The sequence below is a fragment of the Podarcis cretensis genome (assembly GCF_951804945.1).
Source record: "Podarcis cretensis genome assembly, chromosome: 1".
NCBI lineage: Eukaryota > Metazoa > Chordata > Lepidosauria > Squamata > Lacertidae > Podarcis > Podarcis cretensis.
The window spans coordinates 94,876,722-94,896,196 of NC_137170.1; the positions used below are offsets into that span (position 1 = coordinate 94,876,722).

At 40.4% G+C, this 19,475-nt stretch overlaps 2 protein-coding genes across 11 annotated transcripts in view; both read left to right on the plus strand.

Moving 5' to 3' along the window:
• The window catches only part of LOC307226175 (uncharacterized protein), a 244,021-nt gene that overhangs the window by 141,440 nt on the left and 83,106 nt on the right, over positions 1 to 19,475 (plus strand). The window lies entirely within an intron of this gene.
• Positions 8,340 to 19,475, plus strand: part of KALRN (kalirin RhoGEF kinase) — a 492,818-nt gene continuing 481,682 nt past the window's right edge. For 3 of the 10 annotated variants that reach the window (XM_079992481.1, XM_079992496.1, XM_079992492.1), the window contains exon 1: positions 8,360 to 8,638. In XM_079992481.1, the coding sequence (XP_079848607.1) occupies positions 8,635 to 8,638 (4 nt within the window). In that variant the 5' untranslated portion in view covers positions 8,360 to 8,634. Of the gene's footprint in view, positions 8,639 to 19,475 lie in introns of all 10 variants that reach the window. The other 7 variants (XM_079992498.1, XM_079992499.1, XM_079992482.1 and 4 more) reach the window with 4 other exon arrangements.

Below are 19,475 nucleotides of genomic sequence, written 5' to 3' on the forward strand. Positions count from 1 at the left end.
GGACGCAATCTTCAGTGAAAGGAAGAACTGGGGAGCTTGTGAACAAAGAAGGGAAAAGATGAAAGCAAGACTGAAGGATGAGGAAGAAATGAGTGAGAGAGAAGGTGTGAAAGGGTCAGGTTGCTTACTAGGAATGGCAAAGAAAAAGATCAAAGGACTAGAAGCCAAGTACTGGGAGGAGGGCAAGTGAGGGGGCAATCATTTTCAGCAGCTGGAGTGAAGACTGGAAAAAGAGAAGTAATAGGTTGCACTGTTGGCAAGGCAGATTGAAAGGACCCCAATAAGCGTTTGACAAAATTGTGTGCACAAGGTTGGGGTTATGGATGGTGAGTAGAAAACAGTGAAATTAAGTAACAGTGAAATTAAGTAACAATGTGGAAGACAGCACTCTGTCATTCGGACTAGAAGGTTGGGGGAAATGGGAAAAAAGAAAAGTATTTAGCTGTTCTTGTTAGCTTTTGAGAGCCTACAGTCAAATGCCAGCCTTTCTTCCCAATTACATGGATTGAAGGCTTCTTAAAAAAAACCAGTGTAATACCAACAAGGCTCATCCAAATGTAGGTGCCATAATTACAAACTTTCAAGCCTAAGTTGATGTTGGAAGAACTGCAAATTCCTGTGCAATGAATTTATTAAAGTGTCCATAATGACTGCGGTGCAAACCCAACCACTCATCATGGCAAAACCTCTAATGCATGATTCTTCAACATTATATGGAACATTTACAGTATATAACCAAATAAACACCAGGTAAATGCTTAATATTAGTATTATTTTTTTACTACAAGGTGACTTCTCCCACCACTTTTTGGGCAATTCTTGAACAAAACCATAGCATCTGATGCAAATACCACTCTTAAAGCAAGTAAAGCAAGCTTATGAACAGGTGTCCCCTTACATTTACCTGCTGTGAAAATACCAAAAAAAGGACGTAAGACTATAATTAGACATTTGTGGTGTTGCAGTGCGTATCCATATACTCAGGAAATATTTGTTAAGGTGACAATCGTACTGGGGGTAGGGGGTTTCCTTATTATCACCCAGCCATTGTTTATATTTTATAAATGAACATGGCATTATTTTACCTCATCTTGCCAGTTTATAAATAATGGCTAAACAACTGTAGCTATTGCTGGAGAGTTAAAGCACCTGCTGTGGCTGTAGAGAACAATACAGGAGAGACATGTTTAATTGCATGTGGGGCAGATGAAGGCATCCAATTTTGCTGCTACAAGTTCACTGTGTCATTTCTTCTTTCTGTGCTCCTCCCAGCGGTCATTCAAACTAGGCAAGTTACTCCATCTGCTTTTCCAGATGGTGGCATAAAGAACTAGAAGTAGTTATCCAAAACCCAATATGCCAAAAGCATTATTTCTGTGGATGGGCTATAAGGAAAAAGATGGTCACATCCACCACTTACTCCCACAAGAAAACTGAATACAAACCACTCCCATTGTTCATGGAGGAGCAGAATGTATTGAACACGACTGACATGCTGAATTGAAGTTATATTTTCTTCTTCTTTTGCTCCATGCTTGTTCTAACTTGGGTGTAAGCGTTTACCATTTATGCTGATTTCAAGGGAAATCCAGGGACTTAACAGTGAACCCCTAACTTCAGTGAAGAAATTGAGGTTTCTAGTACTAGATTCAGCCCAAGCCAAGGGCATTAAAAGGACATACAAGGTTTTTTCCTCTATCTAATTTCAGTGATTGAATAAATCTGCAAAGCTCTAACAAGGACAAGGAGGATTTTCTGGGGGTGGAAAAAAAGGGGAGACTGCCAAACACAACAGCTTGTTGGATTAAGCTCCAGACTTAAATACACTTGCAAGTTTGTTTTTAGGGGATGGGCAACTTTTTCAACACCAGTAGCCATACAAGACATGTAGCATGAGCAAGGCAGTCAGATATATCTTGCATGCAAAATTTATACAGTTTTGCATACTGATCATTTGTATAAGCACATCTAGTTTTGACCCTTCTCTTATGAAGACACAACTGCTATTATGGCTTTGTAAAGAAACACACAGAACTGAAGAAGCAGAACTGGGGGAAAACTCTATGCTTTGGCCCATTCTCTCTTAGAAGTAAGGACTTTTTAATTCTATCATGGCTTTGTATTCTCTCTTAGGATGTCCCCTAGCTTGCTTACCATTTCATCTCTCCCCACTACAAGTAGTTGACATCTGTTCCTCTTTCACCAGGACCAATTCTTGCATGTTCATTTTCCTTGGGAAGATCAGGTGACAAAATAACATCACCTTCCCTGGATTGGCTGCAGTAGGAAGGAAAGCAAAGATGAACCACAAAAAATCCTGAACACATTTTAGAGTACTAAACAAGGCTCTATACATAAGGGCACAATTCTGCTGTGTTAGAACTTGTTTTTAGAAACACAGTAATTATCTATACAAGCAATTGGACTCAATGAAGCACACAGATATGCTAAAATGCCTAGTTTAGGTATGGATGTTGGCAGCTATCAATTGCCTACTTAGCAAAATTGCTCTGGCAAGCAACCAGTATCAGAATTTGAGAATTCAGTAAAATTTACAGCCCACATGATAGTACATTATTATTATCATTTTCCTTTGGTAATATGTGAATGTGGCTCTTTGACAACACCAAGGAAAACCGTTTTAAGTGAACAATTTCTTCATTTATTTTTATGTATTAAAATTCATTTAAATCCCACCTCTCTTCCATCATGGAAATTTGCCTACATGTGTTTGTTGCCTTGGGCTCCCTTTGGTAATATGTGAATGTGGCTCTTTGACAACACCAAGGAAAACCGTTTTAAGTGAACAATTTCTTCATTTATTTTTATGTATTAAAATTCATTTAAATCCCACCTCTCTTCCATCATGGAAATTTGCCTACATGTGTTTGTTGCCTTGGGCTCCCTTTGGGAGAAGGGTGGGATATAAATTTAATAAACTAAGAAACAAACTCAAGGTAGCATGCATGGGAGTGTCAGGTAACCTGCCATTTAGGCACTAACTAGACTCAAACTGACTTCAGTTCAGCAGGTAGCTCCACTATGTGCTCTCAGGCCATGCCTTGGGACCTTCATATTAATGAATCTCTTGTGTGTTTATTTTTGCATATACTAAACTTCTTTGCATATTGTCCACCCTTGACTCACTAGTTTCCATTCATGGTCTACATGGTTATGCCACTTGAACCTCCCCAGTAGTAAGTAATTTTTTCATCATCATCATCAACAATTAATTGTCTTTGGAATCGAGAGCTGGCTGGTCACCTTAAACCTTGATTCATGTAAACATAATAAAAAATGGGGAAAAAATTGCAAACTGCAGTTGTGATTCTTTCCTAAAGTCAACAGCCAAGAATAAATTTAAAGACCTACTTCTAAGAACATCTGATTAACCAAAAGCGAGTATTGCCAGAGCTGCCATCCAAGGTAGCAGTAATTTGTGTTCACCAAGCTATGCAGCTCTGTAGCAAGATGTACTTATCTCTTCTGCTTATTGCATTTCCTCCACCCTAGTGACTTATTTTTCTTTCTTCACTAAAAATGCAAAGCCTGAGTAGGAAAGCAAATGTGTAATTGTATGTGCTCATTAATCCCTCTTATACTAATTACACCCAGGGCAAGATAATTTTAGTTTCAGTTCAAGGCTGGTTTCTACAGAGCCTTTTTGAATTTTAAAAGATGCTTCTGACAAATAGCTTTAATTAGATTCTAGTGATGGTTCTGTTGTTTTGGGAACCTAATCTTCACAACCTTTTTGTCCATGAATATTTGGCGGTGGGGGAAACCCAAACTGCACTGTAATTCTCCAAAGAGCTCGTTGTACAGTGATAAGAAGGCTGCCAAAATTTCAGACAATGATACGTTTTGAATATGTATTCCTGGTGTTTTGAAATTTTCAGTCAGGGTTAATGTTCAATTCAGAAAGGCAGAGAAAGGTCCTGAACTTGCATGTCCTTTGGCTTTATCAAAAAGCTCACGGTGCACCATTTATATTCAAATATTTTAAACTAATGCATATTAATAGGACTCAGCACAATGGGCCAGATGCTGTTGTGTGTAGCACAGTATGGAATGGAGAAGGTGGTGTGGAACACAGGGAAAGTGCCTCTGTATTGAAGAACAGGCTGCAATACCCCAGGGGGGTGGATTTTCCAATATGCAGGGAGGATAAAGTTACTGAACTCCTCATATGATAAGGGCATGGAGATATGATGTACTGAGCATCTTTAAAGAAAAACACCTCAATTCTAAGGTCATGTATACTTAAACATGCAGACTGGAGCATCATACCTGCAACGGTCATTAGAGGGCCGCCAACCGCCATGGTTCTTTGTCAACTGTACGTACACTCGAGGAGAATTTGGGCATCCCTCTGCAGAATGTGTGAAAAATTATTCCATCTAATATCCCATATTCATTTGCGACCTCCAAAGACTACAGAAAGAGTGGGAAATGTCATGGTGGGCAGTTTCATTATAAACATGTCTAAATCCTCTCCTAGTGGAGAGGAGGAAGAGGTATTAATTTCAAGCACTTTGCATATATTAACTCAGTGCTTGCAACAGTCCTGTGAGGTAGTCCATGGCAGATGTAGGACTGAGACAATAGTGGGTCACCAAAACATAGATGCTTTGGTCCTTATCATTTTTTCCTGATGCAACAACACACAGACAGGCAGGTCATATTAGAGGCTTTGATTTTGGAAGTTAAAGTAGATACTTGTTTAATTTTATGAGTCCTTGGAATAGAAGACAAACAAAAATTACTGATTTAATAATGACATATAATATAATAAAAATCACATGTATGCTTTCCCCAAGTTATAAAACCATTTGATCCAGCTGTAACAAAAACGTATAATAAATGAGGCAAACTTGCAAGAATTTATTGCAGACACAAGCCCCTTTCATCAGTCCCTTCTACCTGTAAAGCTAATATGTATAAGAGGACAAGACCATGCCCACTGCCCCCATTCCCAGACCTGTTCCACATGAAAAACTGAAAACACCTCCTATGTATTTTCACCTGTAAGCGCAGAAGGGCCCCTTCTGAGGCCTTAACTGTCCTTGCAGAGATCTCGAAGTGGGGCCGGTGGCATATGGCGATGTTGGGATCTGTGTGGAACACAATTCCATTCTTTCCTGCATATTATATATGGAGGGGAATGTCTGAAAAGGCCTAGTGTGACTTCAAATTCCTAGATGCTGCATTCCTAGCATGCCGGTGGTGTTGTCGTTAACTGCAGGTTATGCCAATATAAGGTAATGTCAGTAGTAGGTACACTGTAACTATATTGTTATGCCACCACACTTTCCCAAGCAGTGAGAAGTTCCAGGGGTACAACAACTATCTGGATTTTGTTTCCTTTGGAAGGAGATCTCTGGAGGTTTGTGGCATAGTGATGCAGCTAGATAATTTTAGCCTTTTGGACTAAAGGTCTTATGGGGAGCCAGCCACCTTCCTTAAAATGGTAATACCACACTTCAAAATGTGGTAAGCCAGCCCTGCTACCTTAAGTGCTCCTCCTGCTCTTTCTGATGAGGAGGGCCCTAAAGTCCTACCCTGACAGCACCACTGTATGATGTTTTGTAATGTTTGAATTTATTTACAAATATACAAGTTGAGTATAGGTGGAGGCATGCTTAACACTTTAACAAGCAGCATGTCCATTGTCCCACCTCGGCTCTCCAAAAAGCCAGGCCCTCAAAGGGCAGGAAGAGAGCAAACTCTGGAAAGTGCCTCTCTCTCAAGATTCCTAACACCTCAGACTTGGGAATGGGAGTAGGGGTCGGCTGTGAGGCTCAGTTACTTACAAGCTCCTTGCAGTTGCTTTCGTGTTTTAGACTCTGGTTGGAAGCGTGGCTAGGGGGACTATTACAATTCGCTCCTGCACATCAGCATTTACTCCTGCACTTCTGTATATGATAGATGTCCATTTCTTTCTCTGTGACACTATAATTGCTCACTAAAAAGTTTCAAGTGGTGAAAGAACTATGAAATATGACCTATAATGGGTAGCTGGAGGGAGATGCTCTTGGGTTCTGAACAAATGGATAAGAAGAGAAAGGGCCAAGAGACATGGACCAAGCCCTGTGTGTGGAGGAGAGGGTCCTGGGGATAGAGGCTAAATCAGATATCTGTGAAGAGCAGAGGAAGTGTTGCATTAGCTACCTTACCATAGTGCAGATACCAGTACCACTCTCCTGGACAACCCCACCTGGTATAGAGAAGACATCACCCTAGAGAAGGTGGTGTAATGAAGTTAGAGCTTCTAGGAATAGCAGGATTCTGAGATTCCTGGCAAATCTCATAGGCTATGTCTACAAGGAATTCCCTTTTGGGTCTGATTTTTGTATAAGGGTAAGTCACCCAGCATGGGGGCAGTCCTGGTCCTTACCCTGAGTTCAAGAAGCAGGCTCAAAGAAACATGTGAGGGAACAGCTTGGGACCGACAAGTGAGGGGGGGGGGAAAGGCAACGCTCTGGGAGCCACCTTGTGCTTGATAATAAGCTGTAGTTCATGTTGATCAAACCTTGGTCCCATGTAGAGTTTGTGAAGAATACTGTGGGTTTTGAGGCCACGCTTACACTAGCGTTTCCACAACTCCTGCCATCTAGCACAACACAAGATTTCTCTGCTAACTGATCCTGGAGAAAAAACTGTTCTCCAACATCTCATTCCTGTGCTTAGCATGAAAGCAAACTTGCTTCTTAATTCCATGGTGGTCTGACTCCTTCTCTGTTCTAATGTCCTGCTTTGCATAAATTGCTTTTCAGGATACACTGCTTCATTCACTGTGTTTTACAGGCTACTATCCAGTTCTTTTTCCTGCATCATGGTTTTCAGTGCCAACATGATAAGCTGCAAAAGACTTGCCCTTCTATTTTCTTCTTAAGCAAATAGTTATTTCTTCTTTTCCCGTCCCATTCCTTACCATGTAGCCACCTGGCCCCATGGCTCCCAAAAGAACTATAGTGAGGAACCCAGCTATCAATTAATTCAACAAACTCCAATGTAAGATTTTATCATAGCTTGCTTTAAATCGATTTCCCCAGCGTGGCCAACTCTTAAGGAGAGTCTCTATAGCTGATTTGCATAAAGAGAAATATATATCTGTGGCTGTTGTCTCTAAAGAGGTTCCACAAAGTACAAGCCCCACAAATGCCAGATTTTCCAACCTCCATAGAATAAACCAACCAGGCAGGTAGTGATTTCAGTTTAAATCAGAAACACACATAGTTTCAATTCGGAAGACTAACCTTGAAGAATTATATATACCCCATGCTATCCCAAAACAGCACACACAACTTTTTCACCCATAGGTAACAAAAGGTGTAATATTTGTTCACCAGAGGCAATTTTTACAACATTTATTTACAGATCCAATGACAGTCCAAGTATCTGTTTGATTTGATTCCTATCAAGCTAGTTTCATTGACCCATAGATGCATGTAGGTTATGCCACCTAAGGTTATATCTGTAGCAGTACAACTCTTACTGTAACATATAAATATGTCAGGCTGATATGAAATATAGATCTATGCACAACACACAGCCAGTTCATTCACTGCTAAGGTGAAACTAGCAAGTCCCTAATTCATAGCTTTAACACGAATGGTAAAAGACCCTTCTCTAGAGGAAGTGCACTAGGCTCTAACTTTTTGTCTGCTTGCTAGTTACTGAGATATGCCTTTCAGAAGCACATTGAAGGAAGAGCATCACATAGCATGGCCAGAGAAGCAGATGGTTCACAGGACTGGTTGTTAAATTGCGCACATGTGCAGCAAGAACTATTTTGCACACTGTGTGATGAAACTGCCACCCACTACCTCTTCCTATAAAAGGTGAAGAAGTCCATGTACTCACTATGTGCCAAAGGAGGAAATTACTGAAACGGTGAAAGATGTCCCAGTTACAGAATTCAGCAGATCTGTGCTAGCTCAGAATCTGATCCCATTTAACAAAGCACTTGGCCCATTATATGGATGTCAGCACTACTTGTTTAAGTGTCAGTGAATTTACACAGAGAAACATTCTCAAAGAGGGGGCCACCCCAAACGCCAGGAAAAACACAGCAGGCAAACCTGTTAATGTGCAGCAATTATTTATAAGTAATTCTTCTTGTCTTTGGGGAATGCATGGTGGTTTCCTTCTGCTGGCTGGGATGGTAAATTATTGCTTCTAGACTTTTATGAATTTAATAAATAATAATGCATATTTACACTAGAGGGAGCAATAGCATCGTCACTTACTTATTGCTGCTTAGCTACAAGTCAGTTGCATGGCAACCTTGCAAAGTGGGGGATATATAAAAGAACAATCCAGATTAAATGGTTTGGTCTTTTATGTTGTAAAGTTACCCTAATGATTTATGTTAACTATTAGTAGAGCATATTGTTGAATACAAAGCTGAATGTGCTTTGTACGGAGTACAGTCTTGGCAAACGCCGCTTGATTGGCTGCTCAGAAGATTCTCTCTCCCCCTCCCCACCTCTGTAAAGAATTTCTACAAGGGCATTTTGGGTTGTTTTGTGCCCCCCACCCCTGGAATGATTGCAAAGTGGATGTGGTTCAGGGAACCAACCTTTAATGGCAGAGATTTTTAAAGACTGAAGCTGATGAAAATATCAGAGGATGGGTAAGTCAACTTGATCTTTATTTGGGAATGGAGGGAGACTTTGCCCCACATGCCTAGTTCCTGTAGGTAGTCACTTCCTTAAGGCTGCAATTGTAACCCCACTTACCTGAGAGTAAGACCCATTGAATTCAATCAGACTTACTTCTGAGTGGACATGGTGAGAGGATTGCACTGTGAGATAGTTTCTCCTGTTTAACCTCTGTGCTGCATTTTGAAAGTTTCCTCATACAGAGTGACCATATACCAAAGGGGATTTGACTGCCATATATTTCATAGTTATATAGAAGCTGGATTTTTGATGGGTGCCACTTATCTTGCAGAGGTGAGAAGAGCCACAGCTGCTGATACTTTTGCTTGATGATTAAAATATAGGAACCTCTTTTTCCACCTTGGCATCTTATCTTCATAGCAGCTCACTGTCCAACGGCCACAAACTCTTAAAGTCTGTTTCTCTGGCACATTTTGGAATCTTTAAAACTTCAGCTATGATGAGTGTTAGAAAATGCTTTAATGTGTTGTAAAGGACCATCTTTCAGAATATCCTAATCTAAACAGAATATCCTAGCTTTAAAAACAGAATATCCTAGCTTTTTTAAAAAAAATGAGCCTGAGGGATAGTTTCTGAGGGCCTGTTACATTAGAAACATAAGCTGTTTTATATGCTACCAGATCTGATTATTTGTTCATCACTAGCCCAGTTTTGTCTACTGTGGGTGGTGGAAGTCTGTCACATCACCTGCCACCTAGTTGTTTTTTTAATTGGAGGAATTGCCAGGGATTGAATGCAGGACCATATGCTAGCAAAGCAGATAGTCTCTTATTGAGCTACAGCCCCTTTGTCCACTGGGCAGTGAGTTGATAAGTGATAAAGTGACCAGACTTTTAACAGTGCAGTCCTGTGCAGGTCTACTCGAAAGTAAGCTCCATTGCACTTCATGGGATTTTCTCTCATGTAAGTCAAAATAAGAAGGAAATAACCTTCAGTTATGTGGTCAAACCTGTTAATTTGTCCAGCCATTCATATAATTTTAGTGGATAATTAACACACACTCAAAACAACCTTTTTATTTTTAAAAAAGTAGCACTGGCTTTTACAAAGTAATCGTTTTTACTAGTGTACATTAACACTCAGCAAGCTGATGAGCCTCTACAATGGTAAGAATTGCCTAGGCAGGTGTTTAATTGGAAGTTGCATGGGTAATGTTTCATATCAGGCAGTTTTAGTCCTAGAATCCACCTGGGCCTTACTAATTTAATCAAGTTACATAAAAAGATGTATAAACTAGCTGTAGTTCTCTGCCTCATGGCGTTGCCCTTTTTCTGAGTGCTGAACAGGCTGTTCATCTGATTGTAAGATTGCTGCGTTCAAACCTGAATAACGTTCTTATAACTTTAAATCTCCCAAGGCAGCCATGACTTCTGCTGCCTGTTCCCATCCTAGATCATTTCTCCCCTCCCCCTACCTCCTTTGAAGCACACCTGGAGTCAGATCGGGTGAAGGGATTGAGATGATAGGACTGATGAAGGACTGGGGTGGGAGAAGCCACAGCTGCCTTGTCTCCCAATGTACCAAGAGATTTTAAGGTAAATCTCATTGAGGTAAATGAGCTTTCACTTGGTTGTAGCCTGGCAGCTCAACCTAACTGAAAGAATATTTTTAGAGAATATGGCAAATTCAAATTATATATATATATACACACACTGGTTGGATAGTGTTTTCGAGGTTACCAGCATGAGTCTGACCAAGCTGCGGGGGGCAGTGGAGGACAGGAGTGCCTGGCGTTCTCTGGTCCATGGGGTCACGAAGAGTCGGACACGACTAAACGACTAAACAACAACAACAACAACACACACACACACACACACACACACACTGCTAGAGAGTATTTAGTAAGGTAAATTCTTTTGCTCAAAAAGGTGTTTTGGACCCTAGTAACTTGCTTGAAGCTTCACATTTACTAATTTGGCAATCAAGTTATAATAATAATAATAATAATAATTTATTATTTGTACCCCGCCCATCTGGCTGGGTTTCCCCAGCCACTCTGGGCGGCTTTCAACAGAGATGAAAAATACACTAAAATGTCACATATTAAAAACTTCCCTGAACAGGGCTGCCTTCAGATGTTTTCTGAATGTCAGGTAGTTGTTATAATGTCCTCATGCTGAATAGCTCTTATCCCATAAACATGTGTTCCTGGTCATGTTCAGCCAGATTTCTGCTTTTCTTTCAGATTTGTTGTCATTGGAGCCAAAAGCCACATTCCAAGTTATTAGGTATATCCTGTGAAGATCTCGTGCTGTTTAGATTCTGTTGGAAGGTGTTCTTCATTTGCACAGCAATGAATTAATTGGCTCTAATTACTGAAGTAGCAGTCCCTGGCCAAAACTGATTACATCATGAAGGCTGCTTTTGTCTTGAATGATTTAACAAATTAATCATACAGGCAGAAATTCAACTGATCTTGCTTTCCCCCAGCATGGAGATGCAATGATAGAGAAAGCTGTACCTATTAACCATCTACAGCATGCTTCCAATTCATTTTTAAGAGAATGCATTGCAATAATCTAAATGAGAAGTTCCAAACCAAATAGCTAGATCTGAGAGGAGGGACCAGATTAGGCTGTCAGAAGGTCAGAAGGTAATTCTTAGGAGAGTGGATAGCAAGTTTAATGTTTGAGTTAAAACAGAAAGGTGTGTATAGACTTAACAGCAGTTCCATGTACTCCTATTAGTGTTTAACCAGGCATCATTACTTATCTAGAAATGCATATGTGGTAAAGTACTGGCATTCCCTTGCATGGATGTAGAATCTTAATAGGCTGCTCACGTTAAAAAATAATTTCCAGAGTAGGAGTTATTTGTTCAAGACGTTTTGGCTGAACTAAATGAATCCCACATTCATGGCTACAAACTTTGGTGTTTTACAAAACCTGCTTGCTTGGACAGAGTGGAATGAAAACAAAGTTTATGACATTATGCTGTGTTTTGAAACTAAAAGCTCTGTAAAATCAGCAAAGCTTGCATCCTTCTTCAGCAACCTATATTGGTCCTCTTTATATAATCACCTCCTTTATATATCCTAGCCTTTAGAAAAGGTGCAGTAACTACAGACTGCTGATTTTAGAAGTGGTTATTTGCTGTTGTACAAGTAAACAAAAAAAGCACCCTTACGTTACCGAATAAAGCTTTTTTATAAAAATAAAATTATGTTTAAAAGGAGGCATAAGGATTCATAATGGGAATGAATAGCACTCATTAATTCATCTCACTCCCTGAAAAGTTTCCATCAAGTCACTGGAGAGCGTTATAGAATCTGGATTTATGTTGTACCAAAACTCCAGAGTAGATTGTGGGATCTGCCATGAATTTTACAATTCACTCTATACATCTGCATAAAGGCCTAGTGTGAGAACATAGGAAGTGATCTTAAAATGAGACGGGCTGTCTAACTCAGTATTCTCAAAACCAATGTGATGCCCTCAAGGTATTGTAAACTACAACTCCTATCATCCCCGGCCAATTGGTTTTATTGACTGGAGGCTAATGGGAGTTGTAGTCCAACATGAAGGACACTGCATTGGCTACATGTGATTGAAACAGGTCCACAGACTTCGAGTAGCATAGATTGAGCTGCATCCCACCACAGGGCTTGAGTAGCAAGAGGCAGTGCTGAGAGACTCCAATTGCTTACTAATCTGTGGATCACTTACTGAAGTCCACCCCCTTCTATTTGTGTTGGATATAGTTCTCTTTTTTCCTTTTCTTCCCTTCCTTGCTGTATAAATCCTACCTGTTCTTGCCCATTAGGTTGTTTGCTGGGCTTCCTCCAAAAGGAAAATGTGAGGGCAAGTGGTCTGACTGGAGACACTATTTTTTTTGGGGGGGGCGGCAACAGCATTTTCCCCTCATCCATTTCACTAATAATTTGAGCTCACAATGTGTAGCTTGCCATCACCACAAGGGCCTTCCAGTGAGGAACATAGGCTTATATAATGGTGGATAGGGCTTCTGTACTATTATACCACTGTCTTGAGGAGAGGCACCATTGTTGGGAGAGAAAGGCAGGACAAAGACTTTTAGAAGAGGGGGGCTTGCAATGTAGGGATGAGACGAGCTGCAGCTGTTGATATTCTCATCTTGTTTAAGAATGGGCCATCACTAGATCTAAAGCTTCTGCTGATAGTTCCCCAGGCAGTGGCCCCATATAAAATTCCATATATAACTAATGCACAGTGATTATTTGCAAAGATTCCTGCTGGTTTAACTTGCATTTTTTTTGCATTGTCGGTTTGGATTTTGAAAATAAATTATAAGCTTAGCAACATTAACTCCATTGGCATTAGGCCAATAAATTTATGCGATTTTCTACTATAGGCACCAGGCTGACCTTCTGTGGAAATTGATAATAAAAAGTTAGAATGGAGTAAGCAATGTGGTGACAAATGTATTCACCCTCCCCTTCATCTAACAGTTTCTAGCCTTTCTACTGCAGAAGCATGTTAATAGATTCTACTCTGCACCTATTGCCCTTTCAAAGCTCAAGGTGGCTTGTTCTATACTTTAGGGAGTTTGTCCCAATTTGCTAGTGCTGTATTTTCAAATAGTAGCTCTTCCTTCCTCTTACTGAATTAGTTCTAAAATGAAATCTCTTTCAATCCACTCCTTTGTATGTTTACATAAGACTTACTTCACACATTGCTCCAAAAGTCAGAATCAGAATGTGGCATTCATTTTCATTTATTTGAATGCATGGTTAAAATATTATTTGCTCATAATTCCCCCCCCCCCTTAAACTGTTCTACACTTTTGTAGTACCAAGACTTTGCTGAAATTTCACCTCCAAAGGAGAGGACTTTCTATTGTCTGAAACCTTCTAAACGTCCTGCTCTGCTACTGTTTCTTCCCCAGCTGTTCTGTCAACCAGTCAGGACTCATTTACAGAATGCAGTGACATAACAGCAGTCCATAACCAGTGAGATTTGGTTATGTGGTGATGTCACTGAGGCCAATCAAGCTCAGACTGCTGTGAAGGGGTGTATCCTTGTTGCTAAGGAACTGGAGTGACGCTCCCTGTATATCTGTGCTGCTGTGGAACCACCATAGGGTAGCATAGCAGTGCAGTAAGACGCAGAGTATTGTCCCCAGTTGTCTTGGCAACACAGTTACGCTTGTCTTTCCGGCTATGATGGTTTTATTGCAGCATGGCAAGTCAGGAAGTGTTGGTTATAGGAATGCTTCCATGATTCCACATCCTTTAAAATCCCTTTTCCCCATCTTCACTGAAGACACAGGGTGTTTGGGGGGAGCTGCAAAATGCTTGCAAAATATATTTCAGCTGAGCCCTATACTGTATAGCATTGCTTTCTGGTCTTATTTTGGGGACAACTATGGTTTATAGTGGGAAGCAAAAAACATCCTGGGGGGGGGGGGGGCTCCAGAAGGTGTTTTTTATGGGAACATTTTTGTAGTGTCCGCATGATGTCATTGGCATCAAAATCCCAGCCTATATTTTTTGCCCCATTTAATATGGCCTTACTCTTTCTCAAGAAATCCAATAATTTTTAATAAGTGTTAATGATCCATTTGTGATATTTTAGTAACAAATTAAGCCCCTATCTAGAATCAGCCTTAATTTAGGCTCCATGGAACATTTTAATCTGTCCCACCTACACTGACCTGTAATTTAAACTGTTATAATACACCTGACCCATATTTATTTTCCTTATGCAGTATTAGATTTTTCTGGACTTGTCAACTGAGACTAGTACAAGGTTACAAAAGGATAATCCAGTCATTCAGCAAAGTCCTATCACCTTCTAGATTTTCCCCTCTGGTTTTCTCTCTGTAGCAGGCATGTTGTTAAAGAGACTAATCCCTAGCATGTAATGTCCAGAATATTAAAGATTTGTATTTTTAAAAACTTTCTAATTTTAATTGTTGCACAAGTTTCTTTTTAGAGTAAGGATGCAGAGATATGTAGCAGCTAAGCAGGTGGTTGTTTGGAAGAGGAGGTCTATGGAAATTTGACGGAAATGGAAAAATTGTGTGTGTGTAAGAGGGAAATCTAACTAATAATGGACATCCTCTTTTGAGGGTACTTTCAAATAGCTTCCTTAAGGATGTTAGCTGCAACTATGGCAGCAAAACAAGGTAGATGTAATAATAATAATAATAATAATAATAATAATAATAATAATAATTTATTATTTGTACCCCGCCCATCTGGCTGGGTTTCCCCAGCCACTCTGGGCAGCTTCCAACAAAGATGAAAAGTACACTAAAATGTCACATATTAAAAACTTCCCTGAACAGGGCTGCCTTCAGATGTCTTCTGAATGTCAGGTAGTTGTTTATCGCTTTGACATCTGATGGGAGGATGTTCCACAGGGCGGGCGCCACTACCGAGAAGGCCCTCTGCCTGGTTCCCTGTAACTTGGCCTCTCGCAGTGAGGGAACCGCCAGAAGGCCCTCGGAGCTGGACCTCAGTGTCCGGGCAGAACGATGGGGGAGGAGACGCTCCTTCAGATATACTGGACCGAGGCCGTTTTGTAATTGAAGCAGTACCTTTATCTTAGAGACTTGAATCTACCATTGCAAATTTTGTATGGTTATCTTTCTTTCTCTTGTGCTGACTCTAGTAGTATGTTTAGAGCAGCATTAATTAGTATTTAAATCATTATTGTAGTCTAGCTTGCAGGTGTCTGGAGCACTGACATATCGGTGTGCTAGTTACCACTGTAAGAATTACAATTAACTGAGAATGTTGATTTCTGGGAACATTTCCACTCTGCCTAAATTTATTTTGCCCACACTAGGTAGCCTGTAGGTGTCAGACAGTATCTGCTGTGGATTTTCAAATAGCAAAACAAATAAGTGTTGCACTGTTCTGGTTCAGTGAAACCACATTGTTGACAATGAATTTTACAAGTTTTCAGGTCATTCTTAATGCAGCTATCTTAAATGCATCAGACAAAGCATTTTTGGAGGGTAGCAATGGCAAAATCTTACCATCTGTACTTAAGCAAATCTGAAGATGTGCTGGGTTTTCGAAACTAAGTGCAGCACATAAGTCACTCCTGGATGACCTGTTTACTGAGGATTCGTCCTGATTTGTTTGCACAGGGTTTTATCCAGTGTTAGTCATACTTAGAGTAAGTCTATTGGAATTAATAAACACAACTAACTTAGGTCCATTTATTACAATGGGTCTACTGTAGTAAAATTTAATAGGCTACAATTCCCAAAGTTTATTGGGAATTTATACAATGTTGGCTGTTTATTGAGCATTCATCCTGCTTTATTGTAGGGAAGTTATGTGACATTGCTTCAAACAGTTGCTATCCCACACTTGTCAGTGCATTTCCTCATCATTTCCCTTGTCACAAAAGCCATTTCAAAGAAGAAACAGCAAAAGTATGTTTTGCAAGAGCTCCAAATCCACTTTAATAACCTAACTTGAATTTACCAGCACACAGTTGAATTCCACCCACAAAATAGCAGTAGTCTTGAAGTATCTATACCCTTGTTAGAAAGGCAGCATCTCTATCACTTTTAGGCCACTGATCTCTAAGATTTCTTTAGGTTGCTTTCACATGTCCACCCTAAGATACATGTTATTTTCCTGATCATTGTGCATCTTTTAAAACCAGTTAATAACACAATTGGTAGACTTGATGCAGTTCGTTCAGTATATCTGCAAACTGAGGTTTTTTGCCCTCTTACTCAAGACTGAAACTTTTTCTTTCTTTTTTTAATTGACACATCTTTTGTAAGGGTGAATTGGAAACCAGGTTTGTATTTATGCCCAGCCATGTGTGAAATTAATGTCCTACAAGCACACTCAAGTGAATGCATGTGGTAATAAAACAGTGTTCACTGTTCAATTTAGTGGTTAAGAAGGATTTTTTTGAATTCTTGCCATACATGCCTATAAATGCAGGACACAATCCAGCCAATCAGAGACTGTGTGACAGGCAGTCTGCTCTCATGCACATTTACTCAGAAGTAAGCACCACTGAATTTAGTTGGACTTACCCTCTCACAGGCATGTTTTGGATTATTATTATAAATAATTAAATTTGTATGCCGCCCTTCATCACAAGATCTCAGGGTGGTTCACAAGATAAAAATGCAAGGCAAAAGCACAAATAAATAGTTTAACAACAAAACAACACCCCTCCCCAAACACATTTAAAAGCCTATAGAATACTAATCAGCCAAAGGCCTGGTTGAAGAGGAACGTTTTCACCTGGCGCCTTCATTATATATCTTTAGGTGCCAGGTGAACCTCCTTGAGGAAAACATTCCCCAAATGGGGAGCCACTGCAGAAAAAGCTTGTTCTTGTGTTGCCATCCCATGCACAACTACTTGGAAAGGAAAGTAATGGAATTCGGCATACTTCTACCTGTGAGCAGGAACAGCCCTACTATTAGACAGAGTGATGTGGTCACCCCAGGCACCTGAAAGATGTTAGATGTCATGAAAGGACAGCAAATTGTATTTTTCCATGCAGGGAGAGATGCTTTGGGGATGTACTGGCTGAGGTGTTAAAATAACTTGACCAGCCTTTAGTACTATGTACCTTGATGTGTGTGTGGAGGTGACATTCCGTGTTCTGCCTCAAGCAACAAAATGTATTGGGCCAGCCCTGCTAGTGTGTGAGCCATGGCAAAGAGAGTAAGATTTAGTTCTAAGAAAACATGCTCATTTCTGCATTGATATGAGCCTTGCATTTGTAATCTTGATTAAGTCCCATTGAAATCAATGGGATTTCTGTCGATTGTGAGTAACCTAAGTCCCACTGATTGAACTGGGACTTAGTCAAAGACTGTCATTTGCTGGATCAAAAACCATGAAAGGTCTTGTGGCACCTTAAAGACTTGCAAATTTATTATGGCATAAGATTTTCTGGGTTTGAATTCACTTCATCAGATGCATAAAGTATAATCCTCAATTGTGTTTGTAGCTAGCTGCCCACACTGTCAATCACCTGATATCACAATGCCATCAAATGATGCAGAGGAACATTTTTTCCTTTGAGGGAGCAGCTCATTTGAAGAGAAAGATCCTTTGCATTGCCAGCCAGCAATTCAAAGGAAGAAATTCACATTTCAAATATACATGGCATCTTCCCTGTGTGCAGATGAACACATTGTTGAGCATCACTGATGATATTTCCAGTGAATGAGAATTGGCACAAATAACACATGTTGACAGTGACAAATAACTTGACTTATGTATCAATTTTCTGCCATGGCACCTCTGCCTATCCTATTCCAGATGCAGGGGTCCCCCACCCTTGCATGAAAGGGAACGTTCATATTTCTGAAATTGTGCTTGAAGTACTGCTCAACGCATGCCCTTTATGCTTCAGTAATATTAACAGTAATCAGCAATATTATAGTCGGGACAGAGTGTGAAGGCAAAGAACCAGCCTGCCCACTCTATCTACCATCTTGCTGCATAGTTGGTTCACATTGATTGAACACAAAGATGTCCTTAGTGGAACCCTTGTGCCAGGCTCATCTCTGGATACTTCAGCCAAGTTAGAATGAAACTCTGAAAATGGAGAAAAGTTGGTGCAATTTCTGCCTGTTGCTTCCAAGAATCTCATGATATATTGGTTCTCTTTGGCATGAAATTGATTTAGAAGAACTTAAAGGGAGTTATCTTACCTTCACACTCCTATACATTTAGTTCAAGGACTTTCTGCTCCAGAAAGCACTCCAGTATTGGGAGACTTTCTCAAGAACATTTAACATGAATTGGCTTACACTTTATGCAAACCTGTGGACCCTTGTTCAAATCCCTGCTCAGAAGAGAGACAACTTGGTTCAACCTACCACACAAGGTTGTTGTGAAGTTGCTGTTGTATGAGGATTTGAACTCCTTGGAGAATGGTGGAATATTAGTGTGAAAAGAAAGTAAATAAACTTGACCTAAGAATATCAGTTCAAAGCATAGCATGTTATTCTGCTTTATAGGCTCTTGGCCCCACTGGTGGGACTTGTCAAAAAAGGTTTAACTGTGATTATGCTATACTGTAATTTGGACAGTTGTCTACTTGGAACTGAGCTCAGGCTTTATTTCCCTTAGGCCACTGAACAACTGCTGTTGAGTAATAAAGATTGTCAATCAATCCTACCTTCATTGAAACTAAGCAGAATGAAAGAAGTTGTTATACCATTTCCTGAGACTTTCTGTTCTGTACAGTTGAGGTCCAAATTTACATTTTACAGCTTAATAGAAAAAGCATTTTACAGAAGCTACATATAAATGTCACTCAATGAGCAACACATGTAAAATAAAAATCTAGCTGTACTTTATCAAAGCCCCATTTTGCATTTAGGGTGGGATAATCCTACCCTGGGATGCGGGTGGCACTGTGGGTTAAACCACAGGGCCTAGGATTTGCCAATCAGAAGGTCAGCGGTTCGAATTCCCGCGATGGGGTGAGCTCCCGTTGCTTGGTCCCTGCTCCTGCCAACCTAGCAGTTCGAAAGCACATCAAAGTGCAAGTAGATAAATAGGTACCGCTCCGGCAGGAAGGTAAACAGCGTTTCCAGGTGCTGCTCTGGTTCGCCAGAAGCGGCTTAGTCATGCTGGCCACATGACCCGGAAGCTGTACACCGGCTCCCTTGGCCAATAAAGTGAGATGAGCGCCGCAACCCCAGAGTTGGTCACGACAGGACCTAATGGTCAGGGGTCCATTTACCTTTTTAATCCTACCCTATGTTGGTCGCATATTTTCAGTGGTATGCTTCTTCTCTTGGAGAAAGTGGGTGAGGTTGGCAGTCAGTTGTGTGTGGCACTGTGCAAAACCTGGAGCGAAT